This window comes from Chiroxiphia lanceolata, chromosome 3 (assembly GCF_009829145.1).
Source record: "Chiroxiphia lanceolata isolate bChiLan1 chromosome 3, bChiLan1.pri, whole genome shotgun sequence".
NCBI lineage: Eukaryota > Metazoa > Chordata > Aves > Passeriformes > Pipridae > Chiroxiphia > Chiroxiphia lanceolata.
Window position 1 is genome coordinate 45,005,556 of NC_045639.1, and position 26,724 is coordinate 45,032,279.

At 39.0% G+C, this 26,724-nt stretch overlaps 1 protein-coding gene across 9 annotated transcripts in view; it reads left to right on the forward strand.

Annotated features, from left to right (window-relative positions):
* RPS6KA2 (ribosomal protein S6 kinase A2) overlaps positions 1-26,724 on the forward strand; it is a 284,207-nt gene that overhangs the window by 180,940 nt on the left and 76,543 nt on the right. For 8 of the 9 annotated variants that reach the window (XM_032682394.1, XM_032682396.1, XM_032682402.1 and 5 more), the window contains 2 exons: positions 3,252-3,368; positions 7,284-7,365. In XM_032682394.1, the coding sequence (XP_032538285.1) occupies positions 3,252-3,368; positions 7,284-7,365 (199 nt within the window). Of the gene's footprint in view, positions 1-3,251; positions 3,369-7,283; positions 7,366-25,092; positions 25,117-26,724 lie in introns of those variants that run through there. The other variant, XM_032682403.1, reaches the window with a different exon arrangement.

Consider the following 26,724-nt stretch of genomic DNA (forward strand, 5'->3'; position numbering starts at 1 on the left):
AAATGGGTGCATGTGTGCAAACACATCAGCATATATTTCCTTTTAGGGGCTGTGTCCATGTTCAGTCTCAAGCACTGACAGTTTGGCTTTCTGCTCCAACAGGAAGTGGGTTTGTCATACTAGCTAAAATACTATCTACCTTTTGGACAGCTCATAAGTACCACCACTGTGGTGATGATTGGTGAAAAAATAGATGTCTGGCATGCTTTTCTTTAGTGCTGCTTTGCTGCCCCTTTCTAGTGAGGAGACCACAGGAAATCCACAGGAAATCCTACCTTCCTAGAAAAATATCCTGCTTCCTCCTAAGAACCCATGGATCAGGCAGCTCGACTTGACTTTGGACAAATTGAAAGAGAATATTCTTTCATAGGAAGTGGCTCAAGCTTTATTGTTTGAGACACTGAAAACCACAGTAAAAAAAACCAGCTGGTCTGACCAAGATGACCCTTAGAAGCCTCTTCTAATCAATGTTTTTACAGTTTAATGAAGTCACAAAATCTAACAGATATTTCCCATCTTTAGAATCTGTGCTTCTCTGATAAACTTTGGTAGGCCCTGTATTTGGTTCCATTCTTTTTAATATCTTTTTTTCTGATATATTAATTAAAGATGCATGTAATTATTGTTTTATTGCAAGTTTTTAATGAATTATGCTCATCTCTGGAAATGCTAGAAATTTTTAAGCATTCTTCCAGCAAGCTGAATTGTCAACACCTTAATACTTTTAATATATTCCTGTAACTGAACACATTTCATGAACCTAAGGTTCATGAAGAGGTTGTATTAAATTTAGTAATACAATGAGAAATATTCTTAAGGTTGTAGGCCTAAGACTTTGATGACTAATATGAATGGACAAATTAAAACTCACTCATCATTAAACTTGCAAATGTTGCTGACAATGAGTTCATGGTTCAGGTTGAAGTACAATCTAGTTGAATTAAAAAGGAGTTTGCTGTTTGTGGTAGATCTCATCCACCGTTTTTGAGATCGAGGTGTCAGCTCAAAGGAGAAGAAAATCTGAGGAAGGTATATGGTGTATATAAAATTTGGGTTAGTTTCCTTTTCACAGAGTTTTGTCTCCTGAATAATTTCCAAATTTGCATCCACATCCTGCATCACCTGGTTGCAGTGGATGGTTCTTGCTGGGCTGTGCTTCTGTGCAAAACAGAGATGGGCCAAATCGTGAAACAGTGACTAGGTGCCCTCAAGCTGCATTGACTTGAGATGTCATGCAGTTTTTTTCATCACACCATGGTTTTTAAGTGGGGGTCCACACAGAGAATGGCCTGCAGAAGTAAATCCTCCCAAACTCTGCCTGTGCTTCATAGAGAGCAAACTCTCAAGCACGTGAGGTCTAGTGTGGAGGTGATTCAGGAGGCCAACTCTTTGGGGAGTAATTTTTATCCTTCGTGTGTAACCGCTGAATAAGATGGATGGTGAGCCCTGCTGTCCAGATACTTTATCTAAACTGCAGCATGGCAGGGTGGGCTAAGCTTGAAATAATGTTCTTATCAATGTGCAAGTCTCTCAGCTGCAGGCAGTTTACTAAAGGTGCATATCCCTCGATATGAATACTCATCACTTCTGAACTTGGTGGAGCCTTTGATAACAGCATGTGGATAATACTGGGTTTCTTTAGGAAATAGCTAATACAGAGTATTGATGTTGTATGAATTTACTACTGTTTTTCTCACCTAGGAAAAAAATAAATAAAAAAAAATTATACATTTAATATCTCCCACAGCAATTAAACCCAGAAAAATGAGAAGAGAGGTCCTGACAGTTACATACTTAGAAATTCTTTAACTCCCTCTGTGAAAACTGTTCATTAGTTTCAAGCATTTCCTTTCAGGCAAACCTTAAACTAGAGGAATTAGGTTCAGAAAAATGAGTTGTTGTGAGATGATGATTATTTTCCACAACTCTGGTAGCATGTACAAAATAGATAAAGCTTTCCAAACCAAGCAGAAGATACAGTCCCTGTTCCAAAGCACATGAGTGCAAAGGGGCAGGGTAGGGAAGAGGAGGAATGAAGTTACAATATAGAAAGCAATCTTGGTAGTGCAAGCCATGTATCCAATGAATTACAGCTGGTAGAAAGTGATAGCAATTTTTCTGGACGAGAAGAGAATGAAATTTATTCTTGTTTAGTACAGGATGTACTAAATTAGTAATTCTCCTCAAACTGAAATATGAAAAAAAATAAGTTTTGTACTCAAAATCTGTATTTTAGTTGTAAGAAAGTTAGAACAAGTAGTTTGGAGGAAAAAAAAGAAAAAGAAAAAAAACACTCACAAGCCCAAACGAAAAAGTTCAAATGTAGGTGTACAAAACATACAAAAATAAAAATAAGACTAAATATTATCTTCCCTTATCATTGTGTCCTTGAAAAGCAGGTCCTTTCTTACAGGTTTCTTTTCAGCTCAGTGACTTTCTGGGTTGCTGCAAACTGTGTAGTCCCTCGGGGTCTCACATGACCCAGTCGCTCTCTTTTTAGAGGAACGTGCCAAAAAAACATGAAACAAACAACTAAAATAAATGCCATATGTCACAGCTTTCAAGATGAAAGTCCTAATTGAACTGGTGTCTTTGAGGAATATGCATCTATTGACAGCGAAAATATTTTAACAAAAGAACCTGGAAAATCCGAAGCTAATTCTTGCAAGCAAGAAAGTGTGTGTCCGTCTTCCTCCCACCACCGCCCCATTTTCACATCTAATTGTTAATTTGTTTTCTATTTAAAGGGTTACCAGTAGTAACATTAGAATTTTTGAGGTAAATAGGGAGACACTCTTTTAGCAATGTCTTTTCTTTATTGCCTACTCATTTGAAGAATTGCTGCTTAAGACTAAGGAAGTTTTTTAAGATTGATTTAAATATTTAGTTGAGAAAATATGTGGAGAGATGTGTGCTGGACCCTCTGTAGTACAGATTTGAGTACATGCCACTCTGCTAGCAAGGTCTCTGATGGGCATACCAAGTTCCACAGCGTATTTTTTACCTCTGTGTATTCTGTCTTTACTTAGTCGTATCTTGAGGCTCAATAAACAGAAGTACCAGGCCTGGATGTCCTGACAATTACCATCCCCAGCCAGTAACAGGCACGTGGAATATTTGGACAAGCATTTGTTTCTATTTTCAAAATTTGCTACATGACTATAGTGTCACAGAAGATGAGATTTTAAAAATTAATATGTTTCCTTAGGATAAGAGCTCTGATTTGAGGATATTGTTTTGTTTTCTTTCAGGAAGAAGGTATTGTGAAGGAAATAGACATCAGTCATCATGTCAAGGAAGGTTTTGAAAAAGCAGATCCTTCTCAGTTTGAGCTGCTGAAAGTATTAGGACAAGGTTCATATGGGAAGGTAATTTTTATTGAGCAACACTGAAAATATAATATCTTTTCTCTGAGTTCATTTACACTGATAACATTGTCCATATATAAATTATGTTGTAAAGGCAGATAAGCAAAGCTCTTCTATGTTCATTTTAATAACACTTTTGTCTTTTAGCTTGATTTCTGCATAAAAGCAGTTTAGCAAATAATGCTTAGGGTTCTGGGCAGTGAGCATCATTGTTTATAAAATTAGATTCTCCTCCCTCTTTCTGACTTGTTCACCAGGGAGTTGAGTGTGCCACTGCTGCTTAGTTGGAGGATATAAATAGGAGCATTCAAAGACTTAAAGAAGTCAGTTGCACAATTCCCACTAAAGACAAATGGGACCTCAAGTACATTTCCAAGTCCCAGACTGCTGTTAAGCTCACACTCAGAGACCTTGAAAGGATCCTGGAGATAAACCCCACTGTAGAGGATGGCCATCATTATGGTGAGATCATGGGGGGAAAAAACCTGGCTACATGACCACAAGCTAATTTATGGAAATAGCATTCTTTACATAACCTTAAGACCAACGATTTTCTGAATCCCAAAGACAGTTTTTCTTCAGCAGGACATGTTAGTTGGAAATGAGAATAGGAATGAAAGATGGAAAGGAAGAGAGAAGAGTCAGTTCTGCCTTAAAGTCTTTCCATAGTTTAAATAAGTCACTGAAACCTTTGGAACAGTAAACCTAATTGAAACCAGGCATGAAAGACCTTATAATTGTAAGTATATTATTTTGTGGGTTTTTTTAAAAATACGTCCTAATCAGGGCCTTTAGTTTTATTCCTAAAAGAAGCTATATTGAGAGTATTTATCAACTTCCTGAGTATTCTAGAATTATATTGATAATGAAGTCTATTAGAAGTTCCCTGAGATGAGAGGTATCAGGAAAGTTAACGTTCGATACCAAGTTTTGATCTAGAGAATTTCTTGAGAACACAGTGATGATATTTGAGTTTTGAAAATTAAATAAATGTGAGAAATCAAACAACTCAAAATTAGGTTTACTGTATGACTCAATACAAGGAGAAGAGCAAGAGAAGGAAATGTCTTCTGCACAAGCAGTACGGGCAGAGTGGCCAGTTTTCAGATTCAGGCAGTAAAGATTTTAGAAATGGTTCACTGTCTGTCTTATAGTGTATTGGTGTATATCAGTATTAACTGTTTGAGTTGGCCTTCTAGCCATTTTATAAGCAGAATGCCTAATCTCTGCCACCACTTCCCAAAAGGAGATCTGATTTCTGGGAGATCAGAGTGTGAGTATAAACATCATACTTGTTTGGAGCTGCGTGCGATTACAAATGACTTTCTGTTTCTTATGCAGTCTTCAACCACCTAAATTTTCATCACCTTGGTATTTGAGCTAATGGTTCAAATCGTAAGTGTCTGGGGATGCAAATGTTTTGGTTTTCAAGTTGTTCACCCGAGGTCTAAATAATTTCTTGCAGGATTAGAGATAATTTCTAAGGGAGTGGCCTGAACACTCTTGAGAGCACTTGCTTAGCTCTCTAGATTAGGATTTGGGTGATAAACCAATTGTTCCAGCTCAGGGAGTTTTGCTAATTAAGGTGTTAATAACCTGAGGTGCTTGCAAACATATTAAAATAGAAAACTGAAAGTCATGCTCAGTGACATGCCCATGCTATTTTGGGAAACTGGTATAGTATAGCTAATATAGCCAGTCAAGTAAGCACTCCAAGGCCACTTAGTGGTTTCAAGAGTGATGCAGCTTTACCTTTAAGAATAATCAGGATGATGTCATTTTGCAGTACAATGCATTTTCATTTGTTCTGTTTCCTTTTTTGGTTTGATGATTATTTTGGTGTCCTATGAAAAAGAACACAGTGTTCTTGACTCATCTTTTTTGGAAGGAATGCAGACAAGTGCCCTATCCCATGCTACAGGGAACAGCTGACTAGTGACTAGTAATGTAAATTGGTAATTTTGCTTATTATAGCAATACAGGTATTACAAGTTTTGCAAGATTACATGGCAGACAAGATATTTCTAGAAGAGCAGCCTAATATTTCTGCAGATGCAGCATGCTGTGCTTTTCTATGTGCACTGCTGCTTAAAACCATTATCTTAAGGGTTTTGTTGGCATTGAGTTTTGTTGGCATTTTTTGGGGTAAAGAGTCCATAACCATTTTTACAGAATAATAATAATACAGCTGAAAATGTGGTGTCTGGGCAAGCTTGCTTTTGACTTTCTGCTCCCTTTCAATGTAATGCAAAAATTAAATCTTTTACTTGAGCTGGATAGAAAAATATCCCAGCTTTTCTCTGTAAACTTCTAAATGGATTGACTTCCTGTTAATGCTGGAGCAGCTGAGCTTAATTTATCATGAATGTTAATGAAAAACACTTCACAAAGTCTTATGTGTTCCTGTTGGATACAGATTTCATCATTTGTTCCTAGAGTTGTGAGTGCCGGAGCTATTTGTGTGTTCATCAAACTAGGAAACAGGAGATGGGAACAAGCAACATGTGCCCAAGCTCAGCTAGTCAGGGCAGCTTGGCTGAGGAACTGTGTATATCTCCTATACACAGGAAACATCTTGAGAAGGAAAGTCTCACCAAAAATGTATCAGATCATATGCAGAAGTGTGGTAGCAATGATGCTGTCAGATGTAAGAGTTCTAATTAAGGTGTTGGGGTTTTTTTTCTATTTCTAGCTTCTGTACCTGTTTGGTAAAAGTTATTCTCCCTCCACACAAACCCTTCCTTAAAGGATGTTTGAAAAGATCCTAATCTGTTTACAGATTTTTATTTTAGTAAGAAATGTCTTTCAACTTGCAAATAATGCACTAGAAACAGACTTCCTCTTTTTTTTTTTTTTTTTTTCCTTTTTATATTTTAGGTGGAGACAGTTAACAGAGCTGCGTGGTTCCTGGACAGGAAATTAATAAAATAATTGCTAAAGAATTTTTAATCTAACTAGACATTCATTAGTTATGTTATATTATATTAGTTACATATATATTTCTCCTAGACTTTGTTAATTTATATATTTGTAATTATATGTACATGGTACTGTATTTTTATTTCTGCATTTGTCTTCAGCTTCTGTCCAATAACACAAGTGCTGAAATAAAAAAAAAAAAAGACACTGTTGTCTGGTACTTCTGACCTCAGCAGACAGAGTAAGTCCTGGGAATCAACTAAAAGATTTGTTTACTTTATTTTCAGTTATTAAAACACTGAAGGTCTTATAAAGACCAAACCAAGCTACTGATTTCTTTGTTCACTACCTCTCCAATACTCAGATGCACTCAGGGCAGATAAATATATTTGCATGGAGTAAAACAAATAGAATACATTTTTAGCTACAATTTTAGTTTATTTAAATTAAAAATTTACACTGTCAGAAGATGAGGCATAGGAGACTATAACAGGGAAAACTGTCTTTATTAGAATAACAGATTTTCAGCTGTATGGACTTTCTTCTTCAGTTACATCTTAGGCAAAGTCACCATTCATGATTTCCAGCATAAATTAGACCAGATTGGTTTTTCTCTTTAATGTAATTGATGGCAATAATTTTAAGACACTGCACATTCCAAAACACAAATGAGACATAATTTTTTTTCATGTAAAGTTGGTCAGAATATGAAGAGCTATGTGCACACTAATTCTGACTCTTCACCCAACTTTAATTGGATATATAAGGGCAGTTAATAATGTTGAACATATTTTCTTTCTGAGGTGGTAAAGGCTTAAAACTGAAAATTTCCAGAGCTAGCTCAACCAATTGCAGGTGAAATAGATATTAAATACTTTCAGCTAGTAATGTTCATTGGATTTCCCTGAACAATAGTATCTTTTCTCCTGTCAAATGCAGTAAGGCTTATAAGCAGCAATTCAGTACTTATCTGTACAAAACATTTGCTTTTTACAGGTATTTCTAGTAAGGAAGATCAAAGGATCTGATGCAGGCCAGCTTTATGCCATGAAGGTACTTAAGAAGGCAACTCTGAAAGGTAAGGACTGGGACAGTGGCTGCAATCTCTATTTCTGTGCTACTTAGTAATTTATTTTCCTTGCCATTTTTTAAATCGCTGCTGCTTTATGGTATGTGAGTGCATAAATATGTCTCTGCTATCCTCTAAAATTCTGCCTCACTGTAGTGAATGTTCTAAAAAAACATAAACAAAAATATATTACCTATAAAGTGTGGGAGAAGGAAAAGAGGGGTTTGGAGTTTCCCAGCTGCATGCTTTCTTCATTTTCTTAGTGTTATTTACAGGACTTCTATTGGGTATATATTAATTTGTATTACAGTGTCAGTATCTTTCTGTTGCTGAAGTAAATAAGGATAATGCCTCAATATGTACCAGAAACTTATTTTTGTTTCTTTTGATGACCCGTAAATTTTCACCCAAAGTGAAAACTTGGTATTCCCTCTTTTGCTGTGTAACTCTGAGGTTGTGTTGAGTAGCTTTGGAGAGGGGGAGGGTTTCTTTTGCATCCCCAGACACTTGATTGCTTCTTAATATTTGATGGCTAAATATGTAACATTAGATTACACTGGAAAAGAGAAGAGCTGTATTATGGCAGTATCTTAGGAAATCTCAAAATTTAGATAGTGATTTTGAGCTACCCATATTGTACCATCAAATTTCTATTCTTTCAAGAACAGGCACCTCTGTGTTTGCAGTTCCTTGGTTCATTATAGCACAGAAACATTGCTCTCCTCCCTTGGCTGTTACAGCAGGCTATTTATTGTTTTCTCAAGTGAGAGTCACAAAATCCAAAAGTTGAAGCTACTTCGTGATTTTGCTGGATTGCATTTCTCTCCCCTTCAGACTACTTACCTCTCTGACTGCTAGCTCTGGATTTCCCATTAATCTCAAGATAACTAGCACATCAGTAGGAACTAATCTGTCCACACTAGTTTACACAAATAAGTTAAACTTGACAGCTGTTTAACTCAAAAGTTCAAAAATAAAGACAGAATCCCATTGTCACAGGGCAAATGAGACAAGCAACAGCAAAGATTGCTGTCAGTAAGCTTCCATGTAACTTTTGGCACAGAGATAATATTTCTCACAGCTTAGTCTTACCTTTTAAGTGAGAGTGCTGAATTGTTGCTGACTACCTACACTCAAAAAGGTTGGAAGTCGTGAGGTATTTATTATTATGTGAGGTATTTATTATTATGTCAAGCAATGAGAGCAAAGCTGCAAATATTTGTTAGCTCTGCGTTCAGTATTTCCTGACAAAAGGCATGCTAGAAGACAAAGTTCTGAATGATTTTGCTTTCTGACTTGTAGTCTGCACAGTACTACGTGGAGCAGGAAAGTCGAAGGTCTTGGTGCCAATGCCACTGACATGGCCAGACAGCCCTAAATGTTACAGTAGTTATTTTCTGTAGTGAAACAAATTTGCAAAACATGTAAATGGAGAAATTGGAAAGAAAAGAAAAGAAGAGGGGGTAGCAAAGCTGATTTCTTTTCTGAATTAGTCTGAAGAATGAAAACCTAGATAAATAAAAACATTAGGAAGTTAAATGCCTTCAGGAGTGATGGTTTAAAACTAGCAACTACGTTGCTCTGAAGAGAAACCATAGAGGGCCCTGTCGAAAGTATTTCTATCCTGGGAGCCTGACTCTGGCTGTGGCTGGCAGGTAATGTTTAGGAAGAAGCAGAACTACTAAATGGTGTTTTCTCCACTGTGTCTGCTGCCTCCTGCCTCTTTCCAGAATAGTTGCCTGTTGTTAACATCATCCCAACTTCACCAACAGCAAAGGTTAGTATAAGAAGGGTACAGCAAGCAGCAGCAGCACTCTTCAAGCATTTACAGCTCAAAAATGGTTTTCATACAAAAGAGACTTTGTAGATCAATCGCATGTGTAGGTTTGAGCTTGAAAAAGATGTGCTAATCAGCAAAACCACTGCTGCTTTGTAGGGAAAATTAGGCTCTAAAATATTCCAGTTTCAGTTGTAAAAGTTGGCAGAGACAGGTGCTCTACACATGAATATTTGTGAAAATTAAATTAATTTTAACCTCATGAATGTTTATATTAAATGTAGAGTATATCTGAATAAGCACGTATAACAGCATGGATCCTTCAAAGTGAGAAAGCCACTGCTCCTCTCGTTTTTAAATGAGAGCATTGCACATAAGTTTCTTTCCTTCCTGGATCATTTCCTTTTGCAGGAGCTTGTGGGTATCTGATTTTAAAGCAGAAAGCTTCCTGAAGAAACTAGATAAGTGTTTCATTCTAGTTATTAGCTTTAGGAAAACCTTGTTCAAAATGTTTGAGGATGCTATGTCTGTTAGGTGCCAGATATTGAATACATCGGATTTAAGGTTGCATGTATGTATAATTAACTTATGTCTTCCAAATGCTATATATTAAATAACAGTACCCTAATAGCTACCTTTGCAAATATAAACCCTTTTTAGGGGATCCAGATTCTCTAAGACCTAAATAAGGCACTTAAATAGCTTCCAAGAGTGAGACTTTTGCCTTTCAGAATGTCATTAGATAATACTCTTAAAATGTTGCTTTCATGTATTCATTACAGTCTACTTTTTCTTTTTCTTTAAAATCAGATTTTTGGATTAAAAAATTGAAGAGAATAAAGTTGATCTATATGTTTAAAAGCTTACAGAAATATATCGGTGAGTCTCAACTGCCCATTCTGAATACATTGTGATACTGAGGAAGTGGAAATAAAACAGGGACTGTTCTGTGTATATTTGTGCCTTGTATTCACCAGCAAAGCTGGAACAGATGGACAGGGCAGGCTGATTGTTTTGATTCATTCAGCATTTCTCCCGAGGTGTCTTAAGCTTCATTGGCTTTACTAAATGTGCTTCAGAATTCTATGATCAAGAGTTGTTTAGATTGGTTACAATGTAAGCCTCATTAAACACTCATGAAATGCCCATAAATCCCCAGCAGGTTGCTGTGCTGGAATGCAAGGGCTACTTTCTGGAACCTGAAAATCAAAGACCCATTCCTCCAGGAGGCATGCAATCTAAGAGAAAGTGGCATGAAGCCATAATTCACTGGCATAATGCTTTAGCGAAGGTTATGTGATGGATCATGAGGAAGTAGTTTGCATCTGCATGTCTGGTTGGTAATAGGCTGTGTAAATCTTGGCACTGGAAACCAGTTGACCCTGAGAATGCAAACTACCTGTTTCTGCTTTTGGGGTTTAGAAATTGTAGTCTTTTTTGTCAAAACCTCTGAAGTGCTTTGCAGTTTATGATCCCCTCACTTTAAGCCACTAAGCTTATGGCTTTACTGTTGTGTGCTGAGTATGTGTGATGGTTATAGGTGTAGTAAGCCATGAACACAGCTTTAGTGACTCACAGAGAGCTTGTGGTGTTCTCAGGGATGTTGGACTGATGATATTAACTATACACTAAATTGAACAACTAACTTAGATATCACCTGGTGAAGTGTGATTTCCATCTAAACCGTTGATAAAATTGTAGTAGTGGTTTCCCTGATTGGACACCCACTGAAGTGGCTTCTTCAGTTTTCCTCTGTACGTGACCCAGTTTCCCTGTAACGATTATGGTACTTTAGATTTCAGATACTGAACTAAGTGGTTTCCCTCTGGTTTGAAGGGGATAAAAATCCAACAAATGAGAAACTGAGAACAAATTAACCTTATAAAGCAGAACTCAAAAAGAGTCTTCACCTCAGATAAACCTAGCTCCTTTGTGTTGGGTTTTTCAAGATGTCTTGCTCTATTTTGTTTAGCTCTTGTGTTTGGTGAAAGGCGCTGTTATTCCTCCAGGCTTGCCATTTAAATTTTGGTTTATCATCTTTTATTAAAGTGTTCTGCAATATTTTTTATATCTTCCTGGGCCTCTTATTACTCTCTTCTAAACAATTCACCAGGGAAGTCCTCTCCACAGAACAGTTCAAACCCCACAGCAGAGGACCCCTTGCCGTGGTGTTTGGAGGAAAGGCTGGATTCTCTGCATCCTTGGGAGCTGGTGCCTAGGCCTCCTTAGTATGAGAATTTTAACCCTCCAAATGTCATGGCTCTGAGCTCAAAAAAACCCGTTACTGAACCTGGAATTGCCCTTAAAGATTCTGCTGTGAAATAGACTCACCCATCTCCACAAATAGCCATACACTACTTTTTCAGTTGGGGAAGGAATAACAACTTCTGTGTGCACAAACACAATAACATTGGATTCCTCTGTATATTTCACAAGTGGCTTGAAAATGTAAAGATCAACTTAGTTGTATGTGCTCAGCCACACAACAATGCACTTGGGTCACCATTGTCCATTCACATGCAAGTTTTGTGGGCTAGGATTCAAGATCTCCAGCTTTGTGCTGAGCTGCAGAATGTGCCAACCTTGCCTTTAACAGTTTAGGAGCAAACTGGAACTAGTTGCTGTCATCTGAGGAAACAGAGCTTTCCTCTGTGGGAGTTTTGAAAATCTTCAACAATGAGTGCTTAGAGGTCACTATCAGGCTGTAGCTTTACAGTGCCTTTGCAAGGTTTCTTGCATCAGATCACCTCTTTCTTCCTCCCCTAAAAAGTCAGCTTGCCTAGGGCTTGCTTTTACTGAAGGAAGAAAGGGTACAGTACTTTAGAGAGAGCTCACTTAGGTTGTTTCTAATGGACTGCAGAGAATAATGTCTTTGCATATTATAAGGAAAATGAACTGTGGTTAGGCAACTAGCTCACTGTATGTCAGTAAACATTACAGAGAATCCTGAATATACAGCAGACTGGACAGGTCAAAAATGACAAAAAGCATTGCTGGAAATTTATTTTCATAGCATTTGCTAAAGAGTTCATTGAGATTGCAGCTTCTAAGTTAGATGCTTAATACTCTTTAGTGATTCTGTATTCAGGTTTGGATGAGAAGGGAAAAATTTTACCTATAAATATAAACTGAGCACACATCACTTAAAGATTTTATTATCTGTTTTATTTAAACCATGTGGGAGTTCTCACTGTATGAAGTCCTGATTAAATTATAGCCTCTTCACGATGCCAAGTGCACTGTGAAGATCCTGTTAGCAGGCAAAATTTCCACTGTTAAGACATTAAAGAAGTGAACCCTGCATATTAAAAATGCTCTGTTTTGTAGCAGGGGAGTATTTTGGCTAGTTTATTTTACACAAAAACCTGTTGTTCCTTATGGAGCTTTTCCTAAGTGCCCAAGAAAATTCATCTTTCTCTTTGTGAAAATATTGGCTACTGAGTTCTGTATATGGTAACCCTGTTAAAATTGTTGCTCCGGTTGCTAAATAACACGTTCTTCCTATTGCCCTAAGCAGGACTGAATTATTACATCTTCACCTAAATATTGGTAAAAAATTAAAAACAACCTGTTTTTCTCCCTGTCATCCACCCAGACTGATCCGCATAGAAGCACACACTTCTGCTCTTGTCGTATATGCTGCAGGTAAATGCAGCAATATTAACCAGTCCTTTCCTGTCCACACATTTGTTCCAGTACAACGCTGCTATTATAGTAATATCAAAATATATAACTCACTGCATAGTTGTATGTTCATTTGGAAAGTGGGGTCAGCAGCTTCATATGTTGCTGGCTGAAATAGCTTTTTTTTTTTTTATTCCTAAAGAGAGCACAGGACAGGACTCACAGGCCAACCCCAGCTTTCTCCATGAGAGTTCAGTGGGAGTAACTGTGATGGGAGTCCTAGTATCCAACAGCATTGGTGCTTGGCTTTGACGGAGCTTTTGAAGCAATTCTTCCTGTCACCTCCCTTTGCTGTGCTTTGGTTTGCCAGGCACAGCAGTTTTGGAGCACACAAGTAAAGTTCCCTCCTGATGAAACTAACCCAGGAGCACACCCAGTGCCCTCCAGCTTCTCATACACATTCAGCTCCTAGGACCAAAGTGTGACATAAAATGTGGGGCAACTTCGGGTTATAGCACCCATTGTTACTTTCCACAGATTGGAACCACGATACTTCCTAGTGCACTCATAGGTTTAAGCCAAAGTTTCAGACTTTGCTGTGAAGACATTGAGTGCACCTGTGTTTGTGTGTTTCACTAGGTATAGCACAGAGCTGTCTTAAAATCTTCCTTTTTTTTTTTTTTTGCTAAGTTAAAGTGCCCATGCCCTCAGCTTCTAATCCTTGAGCAGTTCCATGGGCCCTGTTAGCAGCAGCTGAGTATTGCATTATTCATGTTTTCATATGATGATTCCCTAGAGAGCACAAGGGTGATTCAAATCTGAAGTCAGAGGAAGAAAGTACTGAAAAGTCTGCTGATTTCTTTGACAGGAAAGGTGTATTCTTCATCTGTGATCAAATTCTACAAGTTTGTTCTAAATGTTTATTGAGTCACTATTCTGTCAATGAAATACAGAAAGAATGACTTCTTTAAATTTACAAAAACCCAGCAGCTCATGCAGGTTGCATTTGCATTTGCCCCCTGTCTATTCCAGCCAATAAAGGAATGGTGGCTGGGATTTTTAAGGAATGAGTAGTTCATTATACTCATGTTTGTTTTAGTAGTAGAAAGCAATTTTTCAAATCACTTTATAATTTCAGTCAATTTGCCATCTATCTGTTTAAAGTTTCAATTGATCCTGCTGTGTTTGACACAGTGAATAAGTAACAATGGAGACACTTCAAACTGCAGCTCCTGTAGGTAACATCATTAAAAAGTTTTCAGACCCAAACTCATTGTTCAAACTCTCCGTAGTAGACTTGATATTTCACTACTGCCTACTTTCCTTTGGATTATTCTTTTCATTGCATTGTATATGTAATGACAGATATTTGCAGTTATTCCCAAATTGGTTGTTGTTTTACAGAAAAGACCATATTTGATATTTTTTATTATCAAGTATCAGATTGCTGTTAATTGCTTTTGGTGTAGATTCAGGAATAGAGAGACTATGTGAACAGTTGTCCTGAAGCCATCAGTGAAATGTTTATCCTGTTGGAAAATGTGGTGCAATTCTGTTTTATCTGTAGAAAAAAAACGTCTACCAGGAAAGCACTGGGAGGTGCAATGGCCTTTGTCAGGCCTCCCTCGTCAACAATAGCTGGAAAGCAGAGAGAGGAGACAAAAGCACAGCTTACTGTAATTGAAACAGATTTATGAAGATGACATTAAGCTCCAGCTAAACAAATGAGTCCAGAGTAAGACAGTCACTGCTGGCCATGTGCAGTGCTCTGCCTGGGTCAAGTACCTGGGAGTGAGGACTGGCTGGTCCCTAGGACAATCACAGAGGCTCTAGTTCTGCCTTAGAAGCCTAACTCATGTCCTTACTGGTCTCTGCCAGGTAAACCCACTCTCAGAGGACGCTCAGTGCCTTGTATTGCTACTAAAGCATCAGCTGGAAGGCACCTGAAGAAGTCCCATGGCCCACCTCTGACCTAGAGTGGCACTAGCTATGCTTTTGTGTCATTCCTCACAGGTGTTTGCCTAACTTGTTCTTGGACTGTCTCTATCCCTACTGTTACAAAATGCTTCTTTAGCATCTGTCCAGTATCTGCCTTGCCACAGCTGAAGCTATTAATTCACATCCTCTCTCTTGAGAGCAGTTTCCTCTCTGCAGTTTTCTTCCACATCTTGAAGATTGTTATCACATTTAGCTTCCATCTTATGTAGGCTGAGAATCTTTTATGTTCCTTTCCTTCCTCAGAGTTCATTTTTTTCTGAATGTTTGGGTTAGAAGATTTAGTTATAACTAGGTAAGTCAGAAGTGACTGTTAAACAAAATGTGATTTGCTCTGGCTTCATGTCCCCCATCTCAGGTCACTCTGTGAGTGCTTTGTTATGACAGAATAGCAGTAGTACCCCTGCTCTACCATGCAGGTTATTGAAAATTCAGGGGGTTTAATTGAACCGATAGAAATGTCCTGCTTCAAAGGCAGCAGAGTGGTCATATTGTTGAGATGTTGAATATTTGTTCCCTTGGAGAATCCCATCAGAGAAAGTTTCTAGGAAAAGCCAGCCTCAAATAGATGGATTTGTAAAATGTCTCTTCTTTCCAGTCCTGCTCAAGACAGCACCATTTCTGGAGGGTGGTTTCAGTTCCTCATGGTTGCCTGCAGCTGTCAACATCCATTCCCCTTCTCTCATGTGTTTAGTTTCAGAATTAAACACAACATCAGTAGGCAAGACATATCCAGGCCAGTCAGGCTTTACCAGTGACAACACAGCACTGGTCACTGTTTCACTTTGCCTTCTGCTGCCCTTTTTCTTCTGCATTTCTGTCTGGCGTCCTGTAGGCCAAATGAAAATCTTTGCTGGTTCTTGTTTTCCCTTCCCGAACCTTCCCTTCCCGAACCTTCCCTTCCCGAACCTTCCCTTCCCTTCCCGAACCTTCCCTTCCCTCTCTTTTTCTCTCTTCTCTTTTTCTCTCTTCTGAGTCTTGAGGCTTGAAATTTTTTGTATCTTGTTTATCTTGCACTGTCTTTGTCCTGGTTAGAACAGCTGGGACCGATTCATCACTGAATGGGTATAGCCCAAACTGTGTATTCTATAGCCCTCCATGCCATTTCCCAGAAACTGTTGCCAGTAGAGGCCTGCAAGGTGTGTGTGGGGGAATGTTCCTGAGCACTCTCATACCCTTTTATGGAATGAGCACCCTCATACCCTTTTATGGAATTCCCCGCTCTGAGGGAAGGACTAAACACCCTTTTATGGAATTCCCCACTCTGAGGGGAGAACTGAACATTCCCGCCTGAACTGGAGAGTATATAAACCTGGAGTTTCGAAACCTTTTTACCACTCGTGGGATCCAGAGGAGGACTGCAGCTCATCACTCTCAACCAGACTGCAGCTCATCGCTCTCAACCAGACTGCAGCTCACCACCACCCTCTGCCGGACTACAATTACCACTTTTGGCTGGACTGCAGCAGCTCTCCCACCAGCAGGTTTTTCCCCTCTCCCTTTGCTTTGGACTCAAGGGAGGGCCCAGGTAGCACCGCTTTGTTTGTGCCCCGGGGTGCTGGGTTGTACATTTGGGCTTTGTGGGTTAGTGCCTGTTGCTTGTCTGTGTGGTTGTACTTATTGTATTATTTTATTAAATTGTTATTCTGACTTGTAATCTCTCTTTGAGTTGGCTTGGTTTCCTCTGCTGGTTAACTTTTAAACCAACACAGTCTTAAAGGACCTTTGTAAGCTTTGCATTTGCTTGTAATGCTTCAAATTTTAAGAAACCCGCTGCAGAAAGAGAGAAGCTATTGCTGGCAACCCATCAAGTCATCTGTGCAGCATGTGAACAGACCTCTGGAAGTCTTTTAATCCTGCCTGACGTCCAAGAGCTTGCTGTTGGTACCACGAGGCTGTATGAATTACAGGAAGAGAAAAATTGCTCTTTTGGCAAACACAAGCTCCGATACTTTAGTCTACATTTCCTTTGATTTTATGTCATGTAGTCTGTTCTTTCATGGCAGGCTGTGTGTTTAGCAAAGGAGTTGGTACCTCAGTTTGGGAATTACAAGACTTTGGCTCTGCTCGCACCTCTGCTGTCAGCCTGCTGCATGAACATAAACCAGCTACTCTTCTGAATCTTCATATTTGTAATGCTAACCTAATTATGCCAGCCTCCTCTTCAGAGTGCTTGATGTCCTTATGAAGAGTAATAGTCAGATATTAATGGAGATGTTATTAACACCCTCCCCACTTAAGTGCAGTCTGCTACGTTGTGGAATTTAATGGCTAAAGATTCCAAATGAATAAAATTGTTAGGAAATGTCTCTTCTGGTAATGCATTGACTATTTGAAATAATCAGAGCTATGAATCAACCATGCCTTTGAATAAATTTATAGATGTAGTGGAAAGCTAAATTGAAAATACAATAGCTAAATATCCCTGGGATTTTTAAACTCCCTGATGGACTTTGCAAGTCTTTGGCTGTGATACAAATCCATTATCTATATAAAAAGCATTTGTTTGTTCTGTTCACTGAATAAGTTGCAACAGTTGGAACATCCAACATAATTGCCATTTAACCAAGTTCAGCTGCCTGCAACTGCAGTGCATTTATAGTTGGTTGGAAACCAAATTTGTAAGCATCCTCTGGAATTTGCATCCAACTGCTTTTACTGGTTCTCATAACACAGCAGAAAAATCTTATTTCTTTTCATGTGTGAGGACAGATTAACAGAGAGGTCACCACTTGATGCCATTTTAAGTCATAGTGACAGCAGAGGACAGGGATTCAGTTGCACTGGTGATGGTTTGCCTCACAGCATTGCAGTTGGATCACTTGTAAACCTTCACCAAACAGGTGGCTAGGTGTTCTGTTCACAACTGCTGGAGGTGTGCTAGCACTTAGCTGGCTCTCCATAAAAGTTAGATGCCACAATGTGTGGGACTACCATCTGGGATTTGTTTCAACGGAAACAAAATTATTCTGTGTTTTTATACTATTCATGTGGGTCACATATGTCAGTTATGGCTTCCTCATGGCTGTACCATTTGCTCCAAGTTGGAGGTTTTGATGATTTTCAAAGAGAGACCAGCAATCAGCGTCAACAACAGCCTCTCATTTCTATTTTCTCTACAGGATTTTCTATCTGCATGCAACAGTTACTGACACACTCAAGAGGTTTCCATGCCATGGAAATTCAAGTGATATTTTCCCAGCAGTAGTTAATTTTTGTAAATTCGGGCAAAGCCTGACTTGTACAGATAATTGTGCAATGTCTGTGGTCATCTTCCAGATGTGTGCTATGCCATAGTTGCCATTTAGTGGGCAATTATCTTCATCAGCACTGTTGGCTTGAAGCTGATTTCCTACTGAGAGGGAGTTTCAAGTTTATGGCTCACATAGCCTATATTTCCTCTTTTTCTATTTCACTTATCTCCTCCTATTTATGTTCCTTTCTTTCCTTTTATTTTGATAAATGTATCTGCTCCATCGTCTATGTTTATATCCTTTAAATATTTATCTGCTATATAGGTTTTGTCAATGCTGATCAGTTCAATTCTGTATTCATTATGGATATAATAAGATCTAAAAGTAAAATATAAATGTCATACAGCAAAGTACTATCTTGACCCTTGTATATTATCATAAGAAAGAAATATTTTCAAATATAGAAGAGCTGGTTTGTATTTTTGTTTTTTTCATGGTGTCCCTCACATTTGGGACACCTTCCCATCTATTTCTGTCTCTTAGAAAACTTTCCTCAGAAAAAGAATGAGCCCCCAGCTTGTGTCCTCACTCTTGCTGAAGAGAACAACCAGTGGCTTTGCTCAGCAGCTCCAGTGAGCCACTAGTAGCAGACTTTTATGCAGAAGACAATTTCTTAAGCATCAGATTTTGACCTTGGTACCAAGGAATCCAAGATGCTCTTCCTAAATGCACAGCCTTCATTTACCTGGCTTTACAACCTGCTGAAATCTGGACACCCCCATTTTCCAGAAGCCTCTCAACTGTCCCCAGCTGAACTGGAATCTAGTGTCCCCCAGATTCCCAAGGGCAGCTCTCTGGGGCAGAGGAAAGCTGCCATCCCCTGAGCCAAACAGCAGGGATAGTGGTGGGCCTCGGCATGTGATCTGGAGTGTGGAGCCAAGGGAAAGACAAAAGACAATAGGAATGGCAAAGCCTCAGCAGAGGGTTAGGAAGAGAGAGGGCCATGGATCATGGGCAGCAATTTTCCAGGTGGCATTCTGAGGGAGACTGAGCTTAGTGGTGAGAGCAAGACAGGGCCAGAGGTAGTCTTCTCTGCAACTTCAGGAGGCAGGTGATAGCTGTCTGCCAGTTTCTCCAGAGCATCTCTCATCATCCCACCTCTTTCTGCTTGGAACCTTAGCGGGGGCTGTGAAGGAATAGAGGTGCTCAGCTCCAGGGTGGGCAGAGCAGGTGGGTGCTTGGTGGCTTCCCTGGGAAGAGAAGGGAAGCGGCAGGAGTGATGGTGTTCAGCACTGCCACTGGTGTGAGGAGTGGAAGTGATTTGAAGTGTGACTATGGGTGAGACTGATGGAGTAAAAATGAGGCACTCAGAAGATGTAAGACTTGACCTTGCTGCATGAGATTTGCACGTGTCAGAGGACTCCTTACATGCATCTTCATTAGAAATATTGCCATCCTGTTATGACAAACTTGTGTTTAATTTGCTGTAGAGAGTTTGTCACATGAGAGGGTTTGAGAGAGCTTTTTCTCAAACAGAACAAAGTGAACAACTTCCAAAGCAAAGTTTTGAGGAAGTCTGAAAGTTTGCACTCCGTGTGTGAGGAGCATGATTTGCTGAGCAGTCGCTGGAAGGACTGTCACAGGGCTGGTGCTCCCTGGGCTGGGTGGTCCTGGAAGAGCTTCATTATCATTCTGCATTAGCCACAGCTATCACATATGGGGTAACAGCCATAGTGATCAAAGACTCTTGGAAATACTGTTTGAGATTTCAGAATTAAAAGCAGTGTGTAGAAGCTAAACTGGCTATTCTTCACTAGGTTTTCAAGTTGATTCCCAATAAGAATTTTAAGTTTCTGGGTTTTTTTTACTTTGCTGGAACATTTTAATGTAGTGTTATGGGTATTAATCCTGGTACGAGTGCTCCATTTCAGACAGCCTTCCAAAAACTTGTGTGTAATGGTGAATTTTTTTTTAATTTTTTTTTTAAAGCATGCTTTATTGAGTTGGAGTCACTGCAGCAAAATAGCAAATAGTGAAAGATGTAGTCTCATTCCCCTGCAGCCAGGAAAGGCTGATTACTAAATCGTTATTCAGCTTTTTCTGTTCAGGGTTGTTGTTTTTTTTTAATGTGTCAATATGAGTTTCGAATCCCAGCCCTTCACTCTGCTTCATAAGGGTTCACGAAGTTATGGTTTGCCTGACATAGCCTACGTTTTCTCTTTTTCTGTTTCACTTACCTCCTCCTATTTGTATTCCTTTCTTTCCTTTTATTTTGAGAAATAAGTCTTCTCTGTCCTCCATGTTTATATCCTTTAAATATTTATCTGCTCTCCTCCTGTCTCCCAAGTCATTGCTTAGGACAGTTTATGTTTAGCTTTTGGCAGTTACTCAGTAACATAGGAAAGAAAGAAAGAAAATTTCCTCTTCAGTTAAGTATTCCTGTAGAGTTCAAGCAGCTACATGTATTTTCAAAACTGTATACAGGGACTGAGATGTAGATGGTCAGATCCTATTAATGTCAACAGCGGTTTAACCACCAACTGTTTTAGGGCCACGATTTCTCCCAGAGACACTCTGAACTTAGTCACATCTTCCACAAGACTCCCTATATGGTGGTGAGTCCAGGCTGAAAAACAATTTGCAATTGTTTGAGCACTGTGTTTCTCTCCTCTAAGAAGAAAATGCTAGATTGGCCTTTTTTTGTTTTGCTTCTTGTTGTGTGACCAAGTCTTTAGCTAGTGTGTCGATAACGACACAAGACTAAGGTGTTTCTTATTCTCTAATTTAGGAAATGACATTGCCTTAACTTCACACCCTACTTGCTGATGGGACTGGAGGCTTTTGCAGTGACAGACAGCAGTCTCGCAGATGCTCATTCATTTTTATGAGGCAAACACATCAACAGAGCTATATTAAGCATGTCTGCGTAGCGTGTCAGGGCCTGGGCAAAGCAGAGGTTCACTTTGCCTGAATGTTTACATTAAACACCACAGTTTTACTGGACTATTTAAATTCTAAATTCTATTCTAAATTGTCTGTTTTGTGTGCAGATAGTTTGGAGGGCTGTGTAACTGGTAAGCTGATAAACCCCGTCCTGTGTGGTTTAGAAATAGAAGCTGTCTCAGGGCTTCGCATCTCCTGAATGAACTGTGTCCTCAGTGTGGGATGATAAGCCACTATCCCGACGACTTCCTCAGTGATGCCTGAATATACTAGTTACTTGTTTCAGAAACCAAACTGTTTGGAATTCAGTAACTGAAATGCTCATCCAGAAATTTTTGTTAGAGCAAGGCAGATTGGATTTGCTCTGTGTTTACCACATCCAAGCAGCCTAATGGAAGGAGTGTTTAGAGTGAGAAATCATCATAGTGCAGTCGTGGTCAGGACAGCTGGGAGAGAATGTTAACATTTGCCTCCTGTCCCGTGACCAAATCCATCCAACTATCAATCCAAACCAAAAAATTCTGAGAAATGCACTCATTGTCCAACCACTGCCTCACATTACCCATATCGGAACTAAGTGGGCAAACTACCCTCCAATGAGGACAATTGCAAAAGCATTACTTAGTAACTTTGTATATTTACCCTACACCTGAAAGACATAGGGGTTCTGATTTAAAAATTCCTAGTAGACTTGGTAAACATATTTTTTCCTGAATAATGATCAATAAATCCTCTTTTTTATTATTCCATCTTCTGAATTTATGTTACAACTGAAAAAGAAAAGATCGAGTTTCTGATAGAGTGTTTATCCACAGGAACAGGACTGTTTAGGGAAAGTTTGCTTGACAAAATAACAGTAGTAAGCATTTCAGCAGAATGCTCTGGTTTGATTGTGAGCCTTTTTAAAAAGTATTTTATAGTTGTATGTTATAATTAGTGTTTAGTAAAGGGTAGATTAAAAAATAAAATAAAACTCAAAAAAGAGTACTTTGATGCGCCCAAAACAATTTTTCTCAATTTAATTTTGGCAAAACTTGCTGAATTTAGATCTTTTGTTCCAATTTAGAAAAAAACCACAGCAAAAATATCTTTGAAAATGTCTATAGTTACAAGCTTCAAGCAGCTCTACAGAAAACATTTACTAGGATTACTTCAGCCTATGAGCAAAAGTGCCCCGGTGGCAAATGACAGCATCCCAGTACATACATTCTACACAGAGGGGTAATACCACATTTCCACTTCTTCCAGGAATTCTCACTTAATATTTTATAAAAGATTATAAATCTCATCCATAAACATCCCAACTGGACCGGGTAGAAGGTTCTATACTATACCATTAAACAAAATAGTAAGGGCTCATCTAACAAAATATAAGGGACTTGGGCGAGCTTTAAATCACAATCACACAGAGGCACTTTGCCCTAGGTCAGTGTGCCAAGGAACTTCCTGGGGAGCTCCAGCACCACCTTCACCCCCTTTCACTTCTGCCAGGCCTTTTAAGTGGATTAGTAGTTGCTCAAAAATCCTGAAGGAGAGGAAACGCCCCTTTCAGTAGAGCTGGCTTTTTAGACCTGGAGAGTCTGAATAAAGGGAACTATTTTTTTTTTCTGTAGGAGGCTGGCATAAGAGGGAATGTCTTTGCATTTTCACCATTGAACCAGCAGTCACTCCCAATACTTTTCAATCATAAAAGCTGTAATTTTGCCTTTGATGATATGTTGCAGAACATATTTGTGGTGAATACGGAAGGACAGACAGTTTTCACACCTCCAGGGTAAAGTAATCCACAAACTTTATTCAACCCTACCTGTAAAACCCACAAAACAGGTGTGTTTTAAGAGCAAAGAGCAGCAGTGGTTGATTAAACCATGCAGCACTTCAAGCGTAAAAGGCAAGTGATGAAACTCATTACCCTGAGAGACCCAGCAGCTCCGGGATGTCTGGATCATCTCCATTTCAAGCAGGACAAGAAAAAAATAAATTCTCCATTGCTTCTGTCGAGTTAGAAACATCTTGTGCTGGTTTGAAAGTAAACCGGCAGGAGAAATGAACTCAACTCGAGAGATTACAAGTCAGAATTACAATTTACTAAAAAGATTATAATTAATATAATGATACGGAGAAAAACTGATTTTAACCCACAAAGACAGATGTATAACCTTGCACTCTGGGACAAGAACAGAACGGTGTTCATTGGCCCCTGTGCTGAGCACCATGTGACCCCCCTGGGTGCAAAGTAAAAGGAAAGGGAACTTGTTGATTTGGATTATGATCGCAGTTCTGTTGAAGTTCTGGTCCTCCTCTCAACTGACCAGTGGTACCAGAAGTCCAAAATCCAAAGATTATATATGCTCAGGTTCAGGTGGCAGTGCCCCGTACCTCCCACAGGGCGGGGAGTTTCACAATGGGAGATTTAAGTCTGAGTCGTGGGATATTTTTGGAATCTTGGATGGTCTAGGTGTTGCAACTGCCTATTATGCCAGTCCAAGGTTGCCCATAAGCAGAGATGTCCCCTCAGGCTTCGTCTGAAGGTGTTAATGCCTTTTGCGGGGCAGGCATGGGGGGCCGGAGGGTGGTTTTCACAGCTAAGTCATTGCTGTGAAAACAAAAGAACATTCCCCTGCCTGGCAGGATTTCTTTAACACCCAGCTTGTAGCCTGAAGTGTCAGGTGTGCCCGGGGCAGCTGCTGCAAACGATCCGTTTGTTAACAGTCCATCAGAAATGATATAGAGGGTGAAGAATACATAGTTTTGGCTCTACCTGCATAGTGATAGACTGGTCCCAGTCCCTGTAACTAGGACACATCTCAATAGCAAACACAGGGCAAATGCTCATTTAATACTGGAATGCCCCACGGGTAGGAAGTATGAGGCTTGGTTCTGCGTCTTTGCAGCTGCATATGAGTTATGCAGTGCTGCAACAGGGCAGTAGCTGGAAGGGAAATACAGTCTGACAGGAGATAAGGGAGAAGGTTGATGGAGAAAATTCATCCTTCTTTAGACTGCATTAAAGAGTAGGAGTGAGGACTATATGTAGCTGTTCATCTTTTCTTTGTTGAATTCTTGTTGGTTGGAACTAAACTTTAAGTATCTATTTTCTGTAGGGGAAAAAGGCCAACTGTCTCAACTGTTTTAAACAACTTATCTTTATTGCAAAACGATATTAAACCAGTTTCTCCCTTCAGGTCATCCTGATTTCCAGAGCCACTGGTGAATTGTGTTTACTAGGACCTCTTAATTCTAAGGCCAACCCTCTTATCCAGTTGTCATTTTAAATTATGCCTGTTCCTAGAGCATACGTAATTATTGCCTGTCAGTAAAAGTTAATATTGAAATTGTTGTTATTGCCTGCAATAGCAGTAATAGTAATAATAATAATAATAATAATAATAATAATAATAATAATAATAATAATGTCTGTTCAAGTGAAGCAAATATAATAAAAAAATTGGATCATGTTACACTCGAATTCAAGAAACAAATACTTTATTGATGATTTCACAGGATATCACATCCACTAAAGTAAATAAATTTAAATAAAACATGTGCTTTAGATTAAATAAAAAAAGTTCCAGGTGCAACTATGCAGAGGTGCTGAAGACTTACAGTTTTGCACAAGTCGTGAACAGATGTCTTTCCAGCTGCAGTTTTTGGCTTTTTAGAGGAAGTTCCCTGCTAGCAGATGGCAGTTTTCTCTTCTCTTCATCGAGCTGTTTATTAAGTCTGTTTTTAATGATGTTAGTTAGAACTGATTTATGTAATTGTGAGGGGTGTAATTCTGACTTTGCTGGTGTTGTATATCACCATAGGGTTTGGCTTACTGGATATCATTGCACATCTGCAGCTTCCAGGCCTTGGGGAGGCATGGTTTCATCTGGGATCTATGTGTAAGCACATCTGTGTATATCCAGTTGATCCAGTTCTGCTTAAAAATGCACAAAAATTGAAATTTCACCTCTGCATAAGGACATGAGATTTATGTGATCATCTGACTGGTCTTTTGGTCAGTATTCCTCTAATGATGGGGTTGAACCCACCAGGAAATTTCAGCCAAAAATCTAAAACAAACGTAATCTCCTGCAGCGTCTGTGGGTTTTTTTGACCAAGGAGAGAGTTCCAAATTGGTGTCCCAGTGAAGAAACAGCAGCTGCCAGAGGCTCCATGGGGCAGAAAGGAGACCACCAAGCAGCTTTCCTCACCCACCAGGCTACTGCGTGCTGGGCAAGGGTATCAGGAAAACGTGGGAGGAGCTCAGGTTTTTTTGCTCTGAGGATTTGTTTTCAGCTGAGTTAGAACATTCTAGAACCCATGTTTGCTCCAGACAACTCCGATATGATTTTTATTTTTATCTTTTTTTAATGTACCCTTAGACTTCATCAATCTGTTCTTTAATTCTCCATGTCGGAAAATTGAGCAGAGGTACTTCAGAGGGATATTGCAAGATTTAATTAACTTTTCCAAACATTTAGAGAGAATAATGAACAGGTGATAAAGAGTATAAATGGAAGTTTAATACTGACGTTTAGTATTGATTTAGAGACATCTGTCATTCCAAATCTCAACATTGCAGCATCCAGGCTGCCTTGAAATACGAACAAACAAAGGTAAGTCTTTAATGTCTTTAAAGCCAAATGTGTTGTTTCGTGTAAAAGGGAAAAGAATAAAAAAAAAAAAGAAGGCGGAGATAAAATGACCTTCTCCAGACCCTGGACTCCTAAAACCAAGTCTACATCGTTATTGATTTTTCAGTGTGTCCTTCTACAAAGGAATGTCTCCTGTTCTGTAGATGTGGTTTTTTATCTTTACTGCAGTAATGCTAGGGCTGAGTGGTAAAGCTCTGGTTTTAATGGCTCTTTCCCCATCTCTAAAAGGTTCTGTATTTCAGGTCACAGAGGACCTTTCTTCCAGAAGATAACTTTCACAAAATTATATGCATTTCAAAAGAAAAGCACATAAAGTCCCTATGTGACATTATCAGTGTACTTCTACATTCAGGTGTCAACAGGACACCTTTCTGTTTTCCTTTGTGTTGTAGTAATGCTCTGCTGATGAAGGTACATGAAAAGCTGCTCTTTAGAGAATTTGAGTTTATTACTGTGTGGAACAAAAACACAGTAATGCAAATGGTATTTCCAAGCAGAACCATTGAAGCCAGACTCTGATCATTTTTGGAAAGCCTATATTTCTCCATATCTCACATAATTAGTCACCACACAAGTACTCTGTCTTCTGGACATAGTGTGAATTTGAATTTAGAATTTAGCTCTCTGCTTTCGTCTATAACAGCCAGCATTAAAAAACAGATTAAAATATCAGAAATAGAATTGAAAAGGATGTTGCACATAGTTTTATATATATATATATATATATTCCTTTTTCTTTATCTTTTGTGTGCTCCAGTGCTACATGAAGAATTTGAAATTGGCTTGCATGTTCCTGAGCTTTAGTCATATTTTGCTTTTGTTCCACTCGAGGCACAGTGCTGAGTTTTAAGGAAATGAGGAGGGTAGTGGGTGAAATTTAAAGCCATCATTTCATTTGCTCGTTTATTTCTCCTGTTACCGATACTTTTCGATGGTGATTTAATTAAGTAACTTAGTTTTGTAGCTCTCCCTGTTCTTGCTTTATTAATTAATTAGTGCTCTGCTCCTGGTTAAGCAGTGATATTTCTTATTAGAAGGTCATTTTGAAAGGTAGGGATGGGCAAATAATTTATAATCAATAATGCTTTTTGCCAAACATCTCCGAGGAGATTGCAAAATCTTTGACCTTATTTGTGTATTTTCTGTGTGCATCTTCCTGCAGGAATAGCTTTCTGTAAGTGGCAGGTGCTTG